Source organism: Cylas formicarius, unplaced genomic scaffold, assembly GCF_029955315.1.
Source record: "Cylas formicarius isolate icCylForm1 unplaced genomic scaffold, icCylForm1.1 PGA_scaffold_1__22_contigs__length_36826433, whole genome shotgun sequence".
Taxonomy (NCBI): Eukaryota; Metazoa; Arthropoda; class Insecta; order Coleoptera; family Brentidae; genus Cylas; species Cylas formicarius.
In genome coordinates, this window is record NW_026844264.1 from 6,334,548 (window position 1) to 6,356,851 (window position 22,304).

The window sequence follows — 22,304 nt, forward strand, 5'->3', positions numbered from 1 at the left end:
TTAAATGGAGAAACCTTATTTTAGAATTTTGTTTTGAATTCGTTTTTGAAATCTTTCAACTTTTTTATTAATAATAATACATACTTAAAGCTAATAGTTTTTACAATATTTAATTTTTCAGAAACGCTGGTTTTCACTCAAATTTGATATTAGCGTTATTCGAAGACGACGTAAAAGATATTGAATTTTGAAAAAAATGTATTTGGATCTTTTTGAATTGAAAAGTCTCGATCTTTTTAAATAAATAAATAAATAATTTTTTAAAGATCTTACTAAAATACTTTAATTGCGATTTATTTTAACTTTTCTAATATTTACCCTTCTTTCTGTCTATGTTAGTTTTGGTTAGTTTGTTGAGATTTAAAAAAGAAACAGGAGAAGGATCCTGGAGCCGCATAAAGGCAAAATAACGGTCAAATTTTAGATTCACAAAAAAAGTAAATAATATGAAGTACCTATTATAACAAATTTTGTATTTACCATTTTGGACAGAATGAACTTTACTCTATAGTTGATTCACCCTGTACAGTAAAACCATATCAACAAACATTTTAAATTTAGTATTCTAACTGTTTTAATATGTTATTGGAAAGAAAAAAAAGGTAAACGAAAAAACGATTAATATATCTTTTACTTTGTTTACTTGTTGACAGATTTAGCTTTCTGTGTTTTGCATAAATGGTTCTTAAAGGTTGTCAAAATTATTATCAACTTTATAGAGATTCTATCGATTATGTTAAAAAAACACCCGTTTAGATTTTTAATATCTGTTTTTTTGTAGTTAAAGAATAGAGTCTCATTATATTAAAAGGCAGTAATTACTACGTCCAGTAGTTCTCGTTTTTTGTTAATAATGACAGGATCGTAGAGGTACCTTTCTTTTTTCTTTATTTCTTGGTTCATGCTACTATTTCAAATAATAGTGTCATATCATGCAATAACGCATTTAAATCAGATGACTTCACTGTAGAAATATCATAAAGCAAAAATTATTATCAAATTTAAAATAACTGTTGTTGGTACTGTGTAAAAAGCTGTAAGAAATCCCTCAAATTTTATTTAGTGTTATTCTGTAATTTATGACATTCGAAATAGTTTTTATCGTATTTGTCAGCCATTAAAAAAGTATTATTTAAAATATTTGCAATAAGCTTGATCGGCTTGTATAAGAATGAACCGACAAAAGTTATAATGGGACTTAGTGGGCAGTTAGGCTTAGGAATATTTGGAGGAATATACGTGTAACTTTTTCATCGATTTGAGAAGTAAGTACTTTAACTTATTGTTGGGTTTTTGTAGTAGGATCAAAAGATGGCTTGTTGATATCTAGATATGTTTATCTAAGCTAACATTACACACTATATTCTTATGTTCCTCCAAAAATTAAACAGATTTATTTTAATATTGCTGATGTTTCGCTAATCATCCTGTTGGCTTCTTCAGATGTTAACTGAAACTGGATTGCATTGTACTTTATACCTGCTGATATATAAGATAATAACATTTCATGATTGGGTTCGGCAACTGCTAATGAGTATATTTGTCGTGCTCTTTCAAGTTATTTAAGCTTAGTTGCTATTTTTTGTCCTATTTATGCAATGTATTCTTTGTCGCATAGGCACGGAATGTTGTCTACTTGGGAGAAAATAGACAAATGGTAATCTATAGTAAATTTCAAGAATCCCTCCAAAATTTTCTTAAGCATTTAAAGTCTATACACCTCAACATACGTTTTCCCATTCAAATAGAAACTAATAATAATCTCCTTTTCTTAGATCTTTTTATTAATATAAAATCATACCTGATATTTGGTCATTTAGTTGACAGGAAATCACGCACAATCTTGAAACCGGAAATCAAATCTTGGTCGGTCACACAAAAATGATTGCATGTAATAAATTCTTTTACCAAAGAAAATTCCGAGAATCTATAAAAATCTCCAATGAAACAAGCGATCTTAACTGCTATTCAGGTCTTTGCCTGCCTTTAGCTGCGCCCCCCTCAAACAATATATAAGCGGGTACAGATTAGAATGTCAGTTTCAGTTAAGCTATAAAGAGTAAGTTTAATTCATCAATAACCGACGCAGGCAAATAGTAATACATAACCATTTGATTTTTCATTAACTCGCCCCAATACCCATCAACTCCTTAATTTCGAAAGAGAGGCTGTTAATGCTGTTTATCATCATCCTTTTTTATAAACCATATAGCTACTAGAGCCTGCCTAATGAAAAAAATGTTGGGAAAGTCTTTTCTACGCCAGTATTTTCTCAAAATCCCAATCAATGTTCAGGCAAGAACTCCTTCTTGCCTGAACATTGATTGGGATTTTGAGATCGCTGTTTATAAAGCAAATGGCGCAAAGTGCAAAGTTAGTGGGTGAAATGTAGAGGCACGCACGGAAGATCATTCCCAACTTTACGTAGTAGGACCACTTTATTGTCTAATATCTATATGCTATAAACACATTTTTAGTAAGTAACGAAAAACAAAGCCAACCCTACCTTTTAACATAACGTCAACAAATCGTCACAAAACCTACGTCTTAACCGGATAAAAACTAACCAACTTGACGTAATAGTGAAATTTCGAAATAGTTGCAAAAACTTCGTATTATCATTGAAGGCAAAATTGCAAGATTTTATAAAAATAGATGTGACGACACGAAGCTTGCCATACTATGTCACACCTTCGTTATTTTTGAAGTTTTCCGTTATTAGTAATCCCCGCCCCCTTGTCACATAACAGTTGGACGTCTACGCGCGACGCAATTGATGGATGGTCGCTCGTGACGTGTGGAGCATGATTGTTTAGCCTTTTGAATAATGCGTTATATTTGCAAAAGTGCTGTTTACCGACAGGTCGTTAGTTTTGTACAGCTTTTCGAAGACGAATTGCGTCGCGGTTAAGGGAACGAGGATGTAATTAGTCGCTATTTTGACATTTACCGTTTCTGCACGCAGGAATAGTAAATCGGGTTGTACTGTAATACACTTCATTTATTCAAAGGGTTAAACGTTTTCCCATGCCGCGAAAGCGTTTAGCTGGACGACTTTTTCGAAAGCTTGATAGTTTGGCTAGATTCACTATGTTCTAAGTGTGTAGCTGTTCATTTATATTTTCTATATACAGGGTGTCTGAGAATAACGTTCGAATAATTTTAGGGGCGACTCTACATGAACGAATAAGACTTTTTTTTTCACATGAACATGCGAGTGTGGAGGGTGTATACAATACATGGTTTTTTTATCTCGTTGAAATTTGATTGCGTTTTTAAGACAACAGGCTCGTTTAGGCTTAATTAATTAAAATTAGGAAGTGCCGTGGCATCACAGATATTTTTGACAAAAAATGCCTTTTGCCGTTTTTTTTTTCAAATTGAGCAACTCAAAAAGCAACTTTACGAGAAAACAAAAACAATTTATTGCATGTGCTTAATTGAAGGCAAGTTCCATTAGGTTTTTATGTGAAGATTTTTTAAAAGTTTGACACCCTGTGTCTTTAAAACCATGCATCCATTTCCGGATCCATGATCATATCAAAAACAATTTATTCCCGTAGAATCGCCCCTTTAATTATTCGAGCGTTATTTCCGGGCACCCTGTATATACGGCAGTGTTAATATGGCGTTATGTTTTAATTTCGCTCCCGTTGTTCTGTGTGTTTTTTCATTATTTAGCGAAAGTATAAAAATTATGATAATAATAATGATAATACGCGGCGGCTCGTACCGGTGAAATTGTCAAGACGTTCCTCATTCTCTTGCCGTAGGTCCCACTCTTTCCGGCATTCGAGTGCCCACTCGAGTGCCTCCAACATGCATACGAGCACTGTCGGGAACAGCATTTCTGCCCACCCTCTCCTTCCTTTGGCTGACAGCAATTTGAGCGGTAGGTACCCCTCCGTCGGTGTATGTGTGTGTGTTTTTTTTTTAGTAATTTAGGCGCATGCTTTTTATGTTGTTTTATTTTTTTGTTCTTTCGTTAATGAGTCTTAACCGGAGCATATGAAGCTTGCAAGTTTTTTCCAAAAGAAAACTGCGTTCCCAACTTTTTTGTCCTTATTTGACGCTAATTATTATGGGGGTTAGCGATAAAACTATGGGGCTTGTAATAAACGCAAGGAGTCTATGTCAAATGCAAATTAAGGCGGTGGCAACAGGTATAGAGATAGCGCTATTCAATTTAAATTCAAAAAGTACAATATATTTTGATTCTGTAATTATGAAATAAGCTGTACAGAAAATAACAGAAGTATAGTGTAAAAAAATATTCATTCAAATTCATATTATTTTGCTTATTAAACGGCATTAAGTAGGAATTATTTTTTAACAAATTAGGTACAGTTAAATTTTAAGTTATGAGTCTTGTGCGCTAAACCTAAAAAATAATAAAACTCTTTAAATAAATAAATTTTTTTTTGCAAACTATTTGAAGTTCGGCCGTTGAAAATATTTATAAAAATTTCATTGTAAACCATCACATATTTTTCCACAAAAATTTTTGATAAACGATTTAGTACGGTTGCCACAACTTTTCCAATAGCAAATACTATCTGTTTGTTGTAAATTCTGCTCTTCTCTGCTCAACCCATGACTTTGGCCATATCTATCCAAAATACAGTATGGGCAGCATACGCAATACATTTCTAATGCATCGCCGATAATCGTATAGCAATCCCAGAGATATAATATGATTTTAAATATTAAATTAATGTTTTCAATTTGTTTGTGAAATCTGTAATAAAAGCTGAAGATTATCTGATTAGTTTCTATTCCCGAAACTCTAAACATTATTTCAGATATAGTAAAATCCGAGAATCTGGAAAAACCAAACTCATCTTAATTGAAAAATGCTTACCTGGGACATATTTATCTTATATCGGTTAAATTTTTGAACAGCTATGGGATGGTTTGAGGAGTGAGCGCGGTATACAACCAAGTACAAAAAATATACTGGCCGACCCATTATGGAAAAGGAATTGTAAAGACTTGGCGTTAAAAATCTTAGAGTTAAAGAACGTAATTAATTACACCGTTGTAAAGTTAGCATAAATTCTATTGTTTTTCGTTAAACGGTTTGTGTTCTACACTTGAAAGAAAGTGGTGAGTGTTCGAACATTTCCGCAAATAAATGTTAATTGCTTCAGAATGGAAGAACGCGTTTTGTTGGAGTTATTGTAAAGGTCTCTTAGGCTATTAACGCTGAGCATTTTCATTTAGACTGTTAGTATTGACGTTAGAGGGCGCTTTGTTCAATCTTTTAGCAAAATATAAATAAAGTTACTGTAAACGTACAAAAATTATATTACCACTCATTCAAAATTCAAAAATTTTTAAATCCAAGTGTGCTTTGAAAAACAAAGTAGAAAAAATTATAATGTGTTGTTTAAACGTGAATCATATTTACATTGGAGCTATTTATAGTGTAATTTGTAGACGTCAGTTGCAAAAAATTTCTTTTTCATCTGTTCAAGTTGCTTGATATGGTGCATGTTTATTTTCAAACCCTTGAAACCACAACTGTTCGTTTTAGAGCGCTTTGGGGTGGATTATTCTGCATTAACACGCAAAGCGCAATTGTTGTTTTATCGGTCTTTTCTTATTTTAGTATATTAATTATTATAGATATTGGCAAACATGATGTTGGCGTTTTGACAGTAAATTTATTAATTGATAATTAATACTATAAAATATTTAATAATATAATATATAATAGTTAATATTTTTATTTTTTATTTCCTTTACTGATATTATAGGTTAGGAAAGAGATATCGAAATGTGATTTTCACTAGCACGTTGGGTCCTTATTTAGCGTTTCAATAAAACTCATATCGTTGCACTTAATTGTTTGGAGAAAATGATTTTATTTATAATGTAACACCCTCTAGCAGTGACACAAGTAATCGAAATCAATCCGCTCAGGGCAGCGTGGATGACCTAGCCCTTTTCAACGACTCCAAGTCTGACAAAATCCCTTCAGAAATGTTCGAACTCCCCCACCACTTTCCATTAAAATCTATTCTACGAAAGAGAATCGAATTCTTCTTAATTGTTAATTGGCTACCCGGTACTTACACAAATTTTTGGTAATCTACGTGTTTTTTGATTTGATTCGTTGAATTATAAGATTCGTGTGACTTTACAAAAATTTGTCTCCCGTTCGCGTTCCAGTGGAAGCGTCCAAGCTCTCAGCGTCCCTGGGCTCGATGGGACCCGGCAGAGCTATTATGGAACGACGCCCGGATTCTCCGACGACGAAATCAGCCTCTCACCGCCTCGGCACAGCTATATCCTGGAGCTCGGCCCCAGACACCACCAATATCAGTACGCGGGCCATTGTTACGGTAAGTTTTTTTTAATGTTTCCATGGCTTCGGTGGACACATACAGGTTATCTCATAGGTATTTCGCAACACTTAACTTCCTTGGTTCGCGTGAAGGTGGTAGACAACGATTCAGTACAAATACTACTTCCATTATTGACGATACTTTCATCGTTTGCAATGGAATCGATAGACAGCCACGTTCCTTTCTCAATCATCTTAATTCTTTGCGACTGGCCATTAAATTCATTCTAGATGTCCTGTTAAGTAGAAATAATGGCTCTATCAGCACCCCTGAATATAGGAAAGTTTTTAGATTTCCAGCCTAACTATTCTGAAGCAACCAAAGCATAGAATCATCCAAACACTCAGCAAAAAAGCAATCACAATATGAAGTATGTAGAATTAAGCAGCATTAAAAAGGATTTGCTTCATAACGGCGACACTTTTACGTGGCGATTTAAATAATAATATATTGATGTAACGAAAGGAAAAATGACAATCTCTTTTTTTTCTTAGCCTACCTTGATGCAGCTCTGGCTGTTGACCGGCACAATTTGGCAATACTTGACGGCACTCGAGATTTTAATTCTGGCACGCGGAAAATACTGTCACGTTGTTCTGTACCTGATTCGTACTAGTCCCGATCACAACGGATTACGACACCGGAGCTGCATACGAGTTTTTTATGGCCATATACCCAGTGAGATTGTCGCCAAAATACGCGGAGAATATAACCGTAGCAATTAATTAAATAAAAATCAATTTCACAAATTGTTGCATTGTTTCAGTTATGAGACTCTAGAACTGGTCACTTGTAACATAAATTTTGAACGATCTAACATTATTCCAAATACAAGCGCCCTTTCGCCATTTTTAAGTGTTTAAAAACGCTTATGCCATACACGAAAGCACAAACAAAATTTGTTGAAAGATTGCGTTATTTTTAATATTTATTTTTTTAAATAGGAAATCCTGCACTATTATTTGCGGCCAATGCAGAATATTACTTGGGACAAATAAACATGTTGATTTCAAGGATGTAAAGGGGAAAAAGAGAAAATTTGAGGCAGTTTTTTCTTTCTATACCGACCGTATATTTTCCATGGTTTTCTTGTTTTTCTTGTTCTATATTTTCTATTGTGAAAATGAATAGTGAATGAATATAGTAAGGCGGGAGAGTTATAAATCATTAATAAAAATTATTATTTTCATTCCTCGCCACCAAAACTAAACATTCTGATTTGCAAGAATAGTTGGAATGTTTTCGAATATGGCTGAAGTTGATCAGTCAACAATAAAGCGACTCGTGCTTGAGGATAAACGAAGCCCCATGAGGTCACACAGTAAAAGAAAAAAGAAACTTAAAAGGAAATACCAACTTTGGACAACATAATAAAAAGAATAATTTCATTCCACTTATGGGTAAGAAGAAATTGTGGAAAATTGTTCAGGAAATGAATTTTCGTTACGAAAAGTTTTGAAGGGAAAACTAGAATATCTATTATCTGGTCGAAAGTTGGGTAAAACTTTCCAGGTTAAAATTTAAAAAGCTCGAGGCGAGCTTTCATGGGCGGATGGTCCGTTGCAATTAAAGGTTCCCTCCGGAAAGGGTAAAAGAATTCACATTCTTAGTAGATATTGATTTTTCTGTGGTGGCTGACTAGCAGTTATTGTCATGGCTCAAGACCACCAGGTAACCACTCAAGAACTTCCGAAAAAATAATCTTAAAAAAAAATGACATCATTCATTCGCTTGCTTTACATAAGAAGAAAATTCAGATAGGTATGCTGAAAAAGAGATTGTAAATCGAAATTTGTTGTAGATGAAATCGCTTTAAAAGGAAGTGTGACAGTGTTTCTCCTTCCGCAATATCACTGTCATTTAAACCCCATAGAGTTGGTGTGCTAAAATGATTGACGTTGAAACAGTCCTGCAAAAGGGGATAAAGACGGTGGATTGCGAAAAATGAAGTGCCATAATTATAATCATGTATAACTACCTGTAGTAACGCCGCTGTATTATTAATTTCATTCACCAAACTCGTCCCTCTATTGGATGTAAATTTGAGGTGTGTAACTCTTAAAAACTGAAATACGGAATTTGTAAATGATATTTAATGAATGATGCCTATCATTGACAATTTACATTTTAAAACCATTTCGCATTTAAAAACAGGGTAGACTTGGCTAGGGAAGTGCATAAAATGGCGTCGTAATGACGTAATAGTTTATTTAATATGGGTTTCACTGTGCTAAAGATTTCATTATGCTCTATTATGTTTTTTATTCCAACTATTTTTTGTGTTTTTGGTCAGGAAAATTGGTACCCAGCCAAACTGGAGAAATAATGGATAGCATATCTAGATTTATGCAAGGAAAATAACGCAAATAGCGGTTTTCAAATACCGCAGGCCAGTAACCAGTTATTGCCAAATTTTCCAATTAATTTTTGGCGTTCGATAATGCAGTTATCATAATGTAACAATCAAACCCAATATAACTTATGCAAGTGTAAAAGCAGATATGATTAAATGAAAAAAAATTACCTTTTGACCAGAAATTAACAAAACCTGAACTGTATAAAATAATCCAGGCTAACAAGTATAAATTTCCGCCACTCCACAAGTTAGACAGCCTATTAAGGACCATGGTCACAAAATCCTTCGGGTACCGCCATATCATCCCGACCTGAACCCAATAGAGAAAATTTGAGCATCAGTGACAAACTGGGACGCCGCCCGCAACACTGACTTCACATTGGCTGCTGTAGAAAGGCCAAAGGTCAAAGATTTGAAGAACTACCAGCTCAAGAGTGGATCGGTGCCTATGTGAAAAAAAAGGACATTTACAAATTGAGAGAGAACGCCTTTTAGATTCGACAATGAATGGCTTACGATTACGATGGATTGAGATCGTCAGCTATGGCGTTCAACCTTTATCAACATCAGAATCGGATTGAAAATTTATACTGAAATGGATGTCGATATAGTAATGTATATTTATAAGTTTTAAATTTCATGGAATAAAATTGATAATTGTAATAGCTTTTTATTCAACTTTTTGATGGATGCCATGTATTAGTTAAGTATATTTATACCCTACTGAAATTTGAATAAGAATGTCCGTTATGAGATATTTTTTGCAAAGCTCGCCTTCATTTGTTATTCCAACAACAAATATTCGGATGAAATTTATGAATATTGATAGTAAACAAATAATTATCAAGAAATTAATAACCCGGCAGTTGCATCCTGATGTTTTAAGCTATGTGACCAGTCATTAGCAAATTCTCACGCATCGGATTGCTTCTGGCTATACCTTTCCAAGATTGGTTCTACTCTGATTGAGTTTGGTACGTAATAATGAAAGCTGGAAACTTGGAACATGAGAAACAAGAAATACAATACGAAGTTAATAGACTTAAAATGAAATTAATTTTTTTTTTCAAAGAAACTTCCGCATTCTAGTGCTATTTACAAAACTTCACATACCCACACGGACCTTGACGGATTTGCACCGTCCCGCCTAAGAATCATCGGTTGTCAACTCTCTTGAGCCGTAAAACTGTCTCAGCCCGAGTCACCGAACCCAGAATTAAAACACCTTACATCTGCTCTTCTCTCTAATAATTTCCACATTAGAGATATTAAGCGTTCCATCACAAAATACACTTCCCCACAACCTTACAAAGTCGATGGATCCGAAAGCAACTCCACACTTATCTCTGTTCTCCTTACATTGAAAACATCACTGACCGATCAGATATCCAAAATTCTTAATAAATATAATTTCAAAATCAGATTTACCACATTTACCACAAATACATTGGAGAGACTGGGCGAAAAATATCAACTCGGCTCAAAGAACATGAAAGAGCCTGAAGACTAAGACAAATAAATTCATGAGCAACATGATCACGAAACCGGTCATAAAATTTTATTCTATAAAACTAACATTCTTGCTTGTAATAAATTCTTTTTTCTACTCCCGTTTGTAAAATACCTAATTACTCACCAATCTAGCGTGCGGGAAGCGTCACTTTACCACATCAGTTTCGTTTCCCATGAATCCGATCCACTTCGAACATTTCCGGGATTTTACCGCACGGATTTGGAAGCAATCGGATGTTTTCGGAGATATTTCCCACGCTTTGAATTTTGACGTTTGTCAATTCTGACAGTCATGTCAGTGAATGTATTCGTGTTGTTTTGCGAAAATGTACCCAAAAACTAACAGTCGTATGCAACACGTTAAACTTTTTAACTCACTCGTCAAATGCCATTTACCGCACTTGTTGCATAATATACTATTACCAACGAAAAGTCCGAGAGTCTATAGAAATCTATAAGCAACCTAACAATCTTAACCGCGACTCAGGTCTTCACCTGTCACCAATATGGGAATCAGTCATCCGAGACGGTGTTTATGCCCCTCATTCAGCTCCGCCCGCTCAAACAATATTCATGCAGGTACAGACCAGAATGCGTTCCTGTTTCAGTTGAGCTGTGAAGAAGCCAGCAGGATGATTGGCGGAACATGCGTCTAGTAGTATTGTTCGCGTACTGAACGCTCGAAGTTCGTCCGAATTTGAAGTAGTGAACACAATTCAATAAATCATCTCTATTTTGTCCATGCGCAAAACGAGAACAGTACTAGTATTATAGAGCCTTGGAGTGCAAATCCAAGTGCTACAAATCGGTTGGTCTAGATGGGCAGTTCCAGAGTTCCTCAGCTCTTTTGAAGTAAATAATGTCAAACTTGGTCAATTCAATGTTAGCTAGAAAAAGAAAATGTTTTTCCTTTTGGAACTTCTCTTGGTCGCGTTATAGCCGTCACTTCAAATCCCGTTTTAACAAAATATTAACGGCAATGTGGTCGATAGGTACCGCGGCCGCCGGCTGTTGCTCCGATGACGAGCTCGCCCTCTCCGACGGAGACCCAGTCGGCGTCGGCCGCGACGTCTGCGACCGCGAGCCCGTTGGCCACGCCTCCCCGGGAATCGGGACCCGCGCATGCGGCGCTCACCAGGGCCAGCCAGCCGCCCCAGCCGCCGCCGAGGGCTACGTCACCCCTCGCCGTTCACGCAGCTGTTCACAGGGCCGACACAGGTAAGCTCGATATTCGGACTGCCCAGAACATGCCGTCTGACGTCATACAGAGAGGACTAGTCAACTTAGCTCCACTTTCGCAAATAACTATTGCGACTATGGATCGTGCGATGAGTATTGTGACTGTCAGCACATACCTTCCAAAATGTATGAGAAACTTAAATGTTTGCCCATGTCATTGCGTTTGTAAGCAACCAGATAATCGGTATGAATTTTGTTCTTACTCTTACCGCAAGGTGTCACATTATTTGTATTTTTTTTTCTTCTTTTTAAATTACGCAGGCACAAGATACGACGTCTCGGCATAGTTTTAACCATTTTGGAAATATTTATAAGATAAAATTCATTTGAAGTTCATTTGTTGCCGAGACTTGTTGTGAAAATTCATCAAGCATTCTCCGCAGTTCCACCTTTCAGAAATATTTTTTATTGCATGTATTAAATAGTATAAGTGTAGGTTTAGGGCCAAGTGCACAAAAACCATCAACATCAGAAGCTAGATATATTTTTCATCCATTTTTGGTTTTTAGAAAAAAACAACATTATGTAGAAAACCAAACTTATATTCTTTTAAATGTAACCACCTGCATATTATTGCATTAGTACTGCCTTTTATACTACCCATTATAGGGTTGTTATAGTCTATACTCAGTGTTTTCGGATTATAGCCATTTTTTCCTAAAAATGTCCTACCTATGTTTCCGACAGATGTAATTTTATTATGCTCAGTATTAGAAAACATGAATTTTCTTGAAAAAATCTAATGGAACACTACTGTATATTATATTTCCATGACTCCTACTATTAATACTATTTCAGTTTTATTAAGCGTTCCCTATACCTAAACTTAGTATTTTTTAAGGTTTACACATTTTTACGAAAATTTATCAAATTGTGAGAAAATTTCGCAATAAGCCAGGAAAAATAAAAATAAATATTTAAATTTTTAATTGTGTGAAAAAAATGTTTCCTTTCTTTCCATTACTTTGGAGATTTTGCCATTCTTAAAGCCCAAAATAGTATTAAACTATAAAATAATGTGGCCATGCAAATGCTTATTATTATTATTTCTATTTTTATTAATTTTTTTATACTGTCCAATCGTTTAAAGATCATATTAGAGTGTGTTCATAATTTTATTTTGTATCTGAATGAATTATATTTAATTCGTCTCAGTAGACTTTGCACATTCAGGTAGTATATATTTTGTTCTCAATCTTTTGTCAATTTTTCGCACTGTTAGAAAATGTTTGGGATTTTGTTCGTAAAGATGTGTATATCTCAAAAAAATATTTAGTTTAGGTATTCGGCACGCTTAACTAAATTTAAAGAGCATTAATACGAGCAATTAATGGCAGTATTAATATTTTTTATTTTGACTCGCCCTGTATAAACGATTCTAACAAACTTTAGGATAAATCACAAAAATTATTTCCAGTCACCTGTTGGAAATTGCTTCAAAAATATTGGGAAAAAATGACCATAAATTCGAAAACACTCTGTATAGACTATAACAACCCTGCATTGGGGGATCGAGTATAAAAGGAAGTATCTATTAATGCCTTAATATATGCATTAAAAGTATATAAGTTCGATTTTTCGTATATTTAAGATAATTTTTATATTGTTTCTTTTAGTCTCAAACAACAAATAATAAACGAGATATATTACTTTGACACGCCCTTTGGACATCCTGTATATACAATTTTTGTATTTGTTCAATTACTAAAAAAGGCGCTCATGGCATGTATAATATTATGGGATGACATCTTATCTGAATCTCTATAAAAAATATCCAAAAAGCTCGAATACTTAAAAACTTAAATATGTTTAGATTGACTTTTACAATATTATATTGTTAAACCGGGTCTTCGACCAATAAACGGAGTTATTTAGTTCGAATCCTTGGTAAAAAATATGAAAAAAACTTTTTATAAACATCAATCCGGAAATGCAGTTTTCAAGAAAGAAATGAAATATTATTTTTATCTATCTAAACAAACATGCACTCGATTCTGTTAAAATTTGGCAATGTTATTAATTATTAAGTCCAGTAGCGGGATGTTTCATTAATTAATTAATTTATTATCACTCCAAAATTAATAACATTATACAAAGTATCATATTATGTTCTAGAGAAAATTCAAAACCTTTGATACTAGTAACAAAATGTATATGTATCAAGAAAATGATTATGAAAATTAAAAATAATTTGTAATCTGGTGATTATAAAGTCCTATGTTGGTTCGATAGTGGCCAATATCATCTCTTTCGTTCTGCCTTGGTATTCTTAGGTTAAGCCTAATCGACAATATTTGATTGTCGGTCTTGTCTACTACTACTACGTCAACCTTGTCTTTCGCTTACTTTCTGCCAGACTCATTTGACTCGTTAAATATAATGCGCAAATGATTCGGTAATTTTTTGCCGCCCCTTGCAAAAGTTTGATTGTGTTTTCCTGTGTAGACAATTGAGACATTGTTTTTTTGTTTGTATCCAATAAAACTTCATAATTTTTTCACGGAATCGATCGTACGCAGCTTAATCGAGATATATTTTATATTTTTTATGAAATTTATTTATTTTTTATTACTGTTTTGAAACTAAAATAGATCTTTTCAATGTATCTTCATGGTCACCTGTTAAAATCTCACTCCAATCTATTTCTGCTTGGCAGGTATTTATATTGTCTAAATTCGCTTTATTAAAATATATTTTTTTGTTTAATGAATTAAGAAGCTTAAGTCAAGAAACAGACAAGAGTAATTCCTCAGCTTGGCTTAGCTTTAATTTCGGCAAGCAGGTAATTGATCGATTCGTGCAAATTTGCTACGGTATCTCTGTTACATAGAATTAAATCCAATGTCCATAATTACCAAAACACTCATTATGGAGTGACGAAAATCTCCATGCCTACGTACAATGTGGCCACCCGGAACAAGTTTCTTTAAATGTGTGGATAGATATTGTTAGCGACAATTTAATTGGTCCTTTTTTTACCCTTGAAATTGAACGGCAAATCTTACTTATCTATTATGTCTTCCTGTAGATGAACGATGTCTACTACAACTAACAAATTTATTATTTTAAATAGTGTATATTAATGCATTTTTTAATTTCTCGGAAATGTCGAAAATTGTTATATTGTGAGTTTTTAATTGTTATTGTTATCCTATTGTTAAGATTATTGCATTTATATTGCCGATATAGTATAATATTATATATCAAACAATAAAAGCAAGCGCCTAAAATGTTACGTTACCAAATTCCCTTTAAGACGTCATAAAAAATTGATTTAAAAATAGAATCAATTACCTTTTTAACCTGTTTCTTTGTTGTCGTTCTTGTTTTTAATAAAATTTGTTCCATTCTTCGAAATGAAAAAAAGTTTTATTATAAATTTTTAATATTATTTATTGACCACCTTGTGGTTTATTTTTAAAATATCGATACCGATCGCGATCTTTTACGCGCAAATCGATGCCAAATATATGTCAGTCTGAGAAATCAATAAAAACGGCAAACGCCACTTTTGTCTTCCTACTGTAGTTATTGATTTCACTAACGCCATCTAACGAGATCGTTGATTACTAACCCCCTTCTAGGTACCACCACGCTCACTCACACTATTACCAGGACGCCCTCTAGTCACAAATCGGAGGGCAGCTTGGAGCATCATCAATCGTCTCCTCAACCTTTCGCTAACAATTTCTGCCCCTCACAGACCCAATCACAAAACGACCTCGGTCCCGTTTACGACGGCGGCGGCGGCGGCGGCGACGCGGTAACGCCTCTGCCGCCGAAACGCAAACTGTGGCAACGCAGCGCGTCGTGTCGCGACCTCTACGATTTCAGTTTCGAAGACTCGGGCCGCGCGAAACGTCGCGCCAAATCGCCGAAACATCTTGAGAAAGCTGTAATCAGTCTCGACGAGCGAAAACTCGATTCTCCCGTAACGGTTTACGACGATCACCGCGCCCTCTACAGCGCGAGCTCGCGCGACAGCAGCCTCGAAATCCAACAGGACATCATGGTGCCCGACCAAAAGGTCTACTCGAGCAGTTACCCCGGCACCGTGCTCTACTCTCAGGAGTCGGTCGAAGATCCCGGGAATTACGATCTGCGCGATTCCCAGGACGACCTCTCGCACGACAGCTACGAACTGATCGAGAAATCGGACGAGGACTATAGCACGTCGGGCGAGTACAAGAAAGCGAAACCGTTGAACGGGCGCAGCTGCAGCCTCGACTCGGGCAATTACCTGCCGTCCGATAGCGAGTCGGAGGAGCGCGGTATCCGACACAAAAGCGTCTCCGACCAGGACATTTTCCTCTTGGAAGACCCCCGCGATTTCCCCAGGGAAATCGTGCCGCGTAAATCGGACGGCAGCTTTTACAAGGCGTTCAAGCAGAGCTCGCGCACTTCCAGCTTGGAGTCGAAGAGCGACTACTACGAGTCGAAAGCGGCGTCGCGGTCGAGCAAGGAGAGCTTGAAGCGGACTCGCGGCGTAGGCTCGCGGACTTCCAGTCAAGAGTCGCGCAGCGACAGGGAGACGAGAACGTCGCTGCCGCGCAACAAGAGCGCGGACCACCTGGAATATCGACGCCGTTACGACTCGAGGACGTCGAGCGTGGAATCCAAGAGCGAATACTTCGACGCGACTTCGAAGGGCGAAGTCTACGGCCGGGAATACGACCGAAAGATCAATTTCGAGAGGAATTACGGTACGCAAAAAGCGAGACACGTCGAGACGGAACAAATCGCGACGGTCGCCCGAGTAACGGAACAGAGTGCCACGCCCACCGACGTTGGCAGCGCGGCCAGGTCGAGCGCCCAACGCTCCACCGAATCCGAGAGCAATATATTCAGTTTCGACGAGGACCGGATCCAGTCGTTGCAGGAGAGCAGCGATTTCAGCGACCACGGTTTCGGCGTGGTGCCCAACATCGACGATCGCGCGTCGAAGAAGGAGCCGAAAGGTTACCGGAACGTGTTTCGCGAAATCGAGCCGAGGATCTGCTCGGATTTACCGATGCACCAGCCGATCGAACGAACTAAATCGGATCCCAACTCATTGTCGCGTCAACGTGCCACCTTCAACTCGCGGCGGTTACTGCTGATGCATCAGAAGTCGATCGACCTCACGCCGGCCGAGTCTAGCGACGAGGACTACCTCTACAAGCAGATACCGAGCGCGCCGCCCATCACGAAGTTCAAGGGCGGCGGCACGCATTTCGAACTGCCGACGGCCGAGTTCGGCCACTTCGACATCTTGAAACGCGAGATCGAAGGCCAGAAAACCAAGTTCGAGGTGCCGAAGAGTCAGTTCGAGGTGCTCGGCGCGAAAACCCAGTCGGATTTGATCAACCCGCCGCCCAAGTGCGACGACATCCCCTACGTGCTCCACAAGCGGCACATCATGAACGGGATCGCGCAGACTGAGGAGGTGAAGAAGTACGAGAAGCCGGAGGCGGCGGCGGGACGAGAAACGCAGATCGTCGAACCCGCGTCGTCGTCGTTCCTCTTTACGCAGAACATCGACCTGTCGAAGGTAGACCCGGTAACGTTGGAGGTGGACAAGAGCGCCGTACCGATCCAGATCGCGTCTAGTCCGAAACGCGACATCACCCGCATCGATCCCGCAACGTTCGAGACACTCAACTCGAAGCTCAGTCAGATCGAGAGCGATTCGCCGACTAGTTCGCGAACCGAGAGTGTGAGGCCGCAGCCCAAGTTCGCTGCGGTTCAGCAAGCGATCGAGGAGAGGCCCGAACTCGCGAAGGCCCCGGAGACTAAACCAAAACTGCCGGAAAAATTAAAGACGGCGGACGTCGCGAAGCCGAAGCGGGTGATCAAACCGCGCATGCAGCCCGGCAAGAAAGGCGTCAAATCGAACAAGACCAAGGTAAGGATCACGTCGTTCAGTTCCGACGACGAGTCGCTCGATTCGGACGACGTGTTCGGTAGCGCGGAGGCGACACCCACCCGCATGGAATTTTCCCCGCCACAGATGCGCAAAGAGATGGAATCGATACTCAAATTCGAATCGGAACGCAAATACCTGCAGTACACGATGTCGTCCACGGAAGTGGAAGGCTCACCGCCCACCACGAGGAAGAAGGCGGAGAAGCAGACGGACAACGGGCTCGATCCGAACGTGCAGCCGGAACTGAGACGGATTTCGGAGCGGTCGTTTTCGATACCCAGTTCGGAAGATGAGTTTAACGTGAAGACTACCGATATGCAGGCGGTGTTCCCCGAGGACGGTCTCAAAACGCTCGAGGAAGGCGACGACAAATCGATCGACGAAACCCTGAAAGAAGCGTCAGCGTCGGACAAGGAACTCACCACGATAAACGATGAGCGCGAGCGAGAAAAAGCTATGCTACTGGCGGAAATCGAGAACGACCTGAAGAACCTGCGGGTGCCGTCCAAAACGAAAATCACGGAGATCGTATCGCCGTCGGCCCGCGGTAAGGGACAGCAGAGCCCTCTGTTGTTTTCGCACGCGCGCTTGAACCTGTCCGAGGGCTCCGCGTTCACGCTGCTCCAGAAGCAGCAGGCGATCGAGTCGCCGCTGCCTAGCAGGAGGGCGCGCAGTTTGGACGCTCCCGTCATACCCGTCAACAAGTTGCCGCCGTTGAACGCCTTCTCCAGCAAGGACGATACCGTGGAAGAGGAGGACGGTCAGCGGGAGAGCGGCATGGAGAACAATTTCGTGAGCGATAAATCGACTGAGGAAGTGTCGGACACCGAACCGAAAGCTCCGTTTCCGGTCGCTTCGGATTCGGACGTCAAAGTGCCCGAGGAGAACGAGAAAGGGCCGAAACCGGGCAAGGAAAAGGAGCGAGATCAAATCGTCCCGGATGTGAACAACAAGAGACCCGTCACTCCCACGGTTCAGACCAAGACTAGAACCAAACCGAAAGTCGCAACCAAGGTGAAGGAGGCCGCGAAGAAACCGCCCAGACTGAGCAAAGACTCGGCGAAATCGACGAAACCGAAAGCTCTGCCTCCTAGGCCAAGTCTAAAGTCCAAAGCGGACGCGGTCAAAGTTGTTCCGAAAGCTTGGGATGTCGTCGACGCGAAAACAACCGCGAAACCGTCCGCGGAATCCAAACTCCCGTCCAAACCGGAAACTAAGGTCAATCCCAAACTAATAGTCCAGAAAGCGTTGTCGGACGAAATCGCCCCCGATAAACGGCTGGCGACTCAAAAATCGCTCCCCACTCCGTCGCTCACGCTTCCAGAAATAAAACGGACCAAGAGCCAGGAAATCGAACCCAACCGAAAGGCGAACAACAAGGAGAAGACCAGGTCGTTGGAGAAGTTGGAACTGAAACGGAACGGCAGCAAAGAGCGTACGAAAAGCCAGGAGGATCCGGAAGAGATCATCGCGAAGCGTAGGGAGTTGCAGCAGATGCTGTACGAGACGGCGATAAAGCAGACGAAAACGTTGAAGAGTCCGGTGAAAGACGTGCTGCCTGTGTTCCCTCAGGTCGAGGAGATGGTCCGAGAACGTCACGGCAAATTGGAGATCAGCATTAACACGATAGAGCCGAACGTGCCGCTGGAAGAGGCGATAATTATCACTAAATCTCCCAAAAAGCTAGACAAGAAACTCGACAAAAAGTTGACGAAGAGTTTGGAGCTGGTGCTGACTGATGACGATAAAACGGGAAAATCGATGCAGAGGTTGGGTAAAAGTTTGGATTTGGACAGTAGACCGCAGGACGAGGACGACAAAGAATTCGACTTTAAACCAGAAACGATACGGAGTATCAGGGACAAGGACAAGCTGGACGAGGCGTCTCCCGACGGTTACATCGTCAAGGAGACCGTAACGGCGGACGTCCACAACGAACCCGTAGGCGACGACCGCGTCGTCCTCGAGGGAACCAGCTTGGATATGTGGCTCTCGGTTACCGAGAGACGGGACGACAAATTAAAAGACATACAAATCATTCATGAGAGTTGCGATTTTTTTGAAAAACGCACGTCTCCCAAACCGCCGGATTTGGGCCGTATCGACGCGAAAAGCTCGTCGGATAGCACCAGCTTGGAAAAAATCAGTTTGGGCAATTCGCTCGACATGAAGTACATCGACGAGTCTGGCGATTCCTCTCACAAGTCCGACAAAGATCGCGAGCTGATGAACGAAATGCAAAAGGCGTCGAACACCGTCAGTAAATTTTTGAGGAAGAAATTGGAGAGGAGGCGGAAAGATTTGGAACAAAGTCCTTCGGTGCCCGAGGGGCCCGTTCGGATAACTAGCGAGGAAGAGTCGCTTACCGAAGTGAGCGAGTTAAAACCCGAAGCTTTGCCCGACAAGAATCTGCTCGCGGTTACCGTCGGAAACCACAAGGACGCTCTCCTGAAGCTGAGCATCGAACGGAGCAAGTCGGAAGATACCGGCTCTTGGATGACGGTCGAGTGCGAGGAGTTTGCCGGTACCGAAAGCTCTCTGGACTACGACAACGTCACCCTCGAGTCGCCAGAGAAGGCGGTCGAAGCGGAAAAGGAGTCGGAGAAAGACTTCAACCTTCTAACGACCGACATGAAGCACCACAAACTGAAACTGATCAAACGTAGCTCCGATCAGTCGAGATCCAGTGACACCGGGTCCTGGACTAGCGGCGAGAAAGACGTCAGCCCGAGCAACGTTAAGGAATCGGAAGAGTCCAGCGTCAGTTGTTCAATGGGTCGGGCGATCGGTTTGAGTCAGAACATCGAAATGTTTTCCACCAGGGAGCAGCTCGACAAGGGCTCGCCATCGGAAGAACCGCCCAAGAGTCCGCGAAGTCCGAGGAGCCCGAGGATATGCGTGCTAGGTCGCGCGTTCACCATCGACGAAGGTTCCCAAAAATTGGACGATTCCAGTTCAGACGAAGCGAACGACATCCCCAAAGATCTAACGCCTATCAAGGAGAGCACGGACTCGGAGAAGGAGAACACAATGAAACGCTCTCCGTATCCGTTCGAGGAGAAATGGTCGCACGACTCGGAACTGGGCCAAATGATTCACAGCAAATTGTCGAAGAAGATTTCGTCCGGAGAGAAGAGCAGTTTTTCGTCGATGGACGATTCGTTGTCCGCGGGTAAAAGGCTTAGTTTGGACAAACCGAATTTACTCAACGTGGACAAGTTGTCGTCAGAGTCGAGAAACTCGCTGGACACCGAGTCGAGTTCCGGTAGCTTGGGCGTCGCGATGCGAATGCAAAAATCCGGCGAGTTGCGCGAACTGAGTTCGACCTGGAAACCGTTCACGTTGGACAGTTCCGGGTCGGAGAGCTTCGAGGACAGCCTCTTACCGCCGGACCACGACCCGGACAGGCAGGAGTATTTTCTTTGCCGCGACAATTCCGGTGATTTCGCATCCATGTCGGACGTCTATTACAAAGCGGACGACGTCGCATCGATTAAACACGAGGAACTGGTCAATTTCGCCGGCAACTTCAACTACCCCTGTCTGACGTCGATCGCGTCCGGCAGTGCCGAGGTGCTGGCCGGATACTCGGGCGGCGCGTTTTTGTCCCGGACGTTGTCCAGGATATCGGAACGGAGCACCAATTCGGAAAAGTCGAGTTTGGACGAGGACTCGACGAAAGCGAGCACCCAGAGCGATAGCCTGAACGACGAATCGATGGGCTCGAGCAATCCGCAGGTGAGCTTGAGCTCCGAGTCGCCCAGCCACGCCCACGTCTACGAAAATGAGAAGGCGACGCCGACCAACGAGAGGCCGGACACGCTGGTGCCCGATACGAGAGAAAACGGCAGCAAGCAGAGCTCGGATCCGGTGCCCAACATGAGCAGTCTCCTGCAGAGGCAGATTTCCGACGACAGACGCACGTCCGCCGAAATGGCCGAGCTTTCGATGGACGACATCGAGGTGATCACGTCCGAGAGAGGTCTGAGGCTGCGACGCCAAGACTCCGACGACACCATCATCGACGAAGAATGCTTCGACGAGCCCAAAGCGGACAAGCAGAGCAGCGCGGAGAGCGAGGAGTGGCCGTTGCCGGATATACCGCAGCAGAAACCGTTGCTCGCGATGCACGAAGTGCCCAGTTCGGACACGTCCCAGCTCACGACCCAGGTGTACCAACCGCCCGGGAAGAATATCCCGAAAACGTTCGGGTTGCGCGGATCGCTGCGCAGCCAAGACTCGGAACAGTGGCCGAGTCCGCCTTCGAGCGTATTGGAACCGCCACTCGTCTCCAACGTCGAGACTTATTACATGTCGGCGCCGGAGGAGGCGTGTCGCGTTACCGTCGACTCGAACACCGCTAGCACCTACGATAACGACTCCAACTCGGAAGAGTACAAGGGAGCGGACTTGGAAATGGAAAAGGTACATACGTACGAGAATGTCGGCACGGCCGAGCATGTCAGCGAATCGGATAGCAACAGTGTTGGTCCCAGTGGCGTGAAAATCGTGTTGGAGGAGAAGTCGGAGGAGTCGAATTCCGACGACGATCTAAACGTGTCTAATTTAAACGACGACGTGTTCGTCGACGCGGCCGATCCCAGGAGCGAGCTGCGTCCGCCGACCGCGCTGCGCCGCAGCACCGCCTCCGACGACTCGCGCAGCGACCGCAAAAGCTCCCCGGTCGGTTCGCACAGTTCCTACTCCGAGGAGGACTGCACGAGCTCGATGGGCACCAACCTCGACGATGGCACCGTTCGGTTCGCTTTGAAACCGGCCAAGTGCACCCACAGCTCGCACTCGGAAGACACCTCGATAGCGTTGAGTTTGTCCGAGTGGTCGAACAGCACCAACACGGTGAAATTTCAAAATTTGTCGAGCAACAGCGGCACGACCAAGAGCAGTTCTGGTCTGAAGAGCGACGAGAACTCGCTGACGGATA

At 41.3% G+C, this 22,304-nt stretch overlaps 1 protein-coding gene across 1 annotated transcript in view; it reads left to right on the top strand.

Moving 5' to 3' along the window:
• LOC132696754 (FERM, ARHGEF and pleckstrin domain-containing protein 1) overlaps positions 1-22,304 on the top strand; it is a 136,772-nt gene that overhangs the window by 82,031 nt on the left and 32,437 nt on the right. The window contains exons 9-11 of the mRNA XM_060661764.1: positions 3,774-3,892; positions 6,175-6,347; positions 11,211-11,436. Coding sequence (XP_060517747.1) covers positions 3,774-3,892; positions 6,175-6,347; positions 11,211-11,436 — 518 coding nt within the window. The remainder of the gene's footprint in view (positions 1-3,773; positions 3,893-6,174; positions 6,348-11,210; positions 11,437-22,304) is intronic.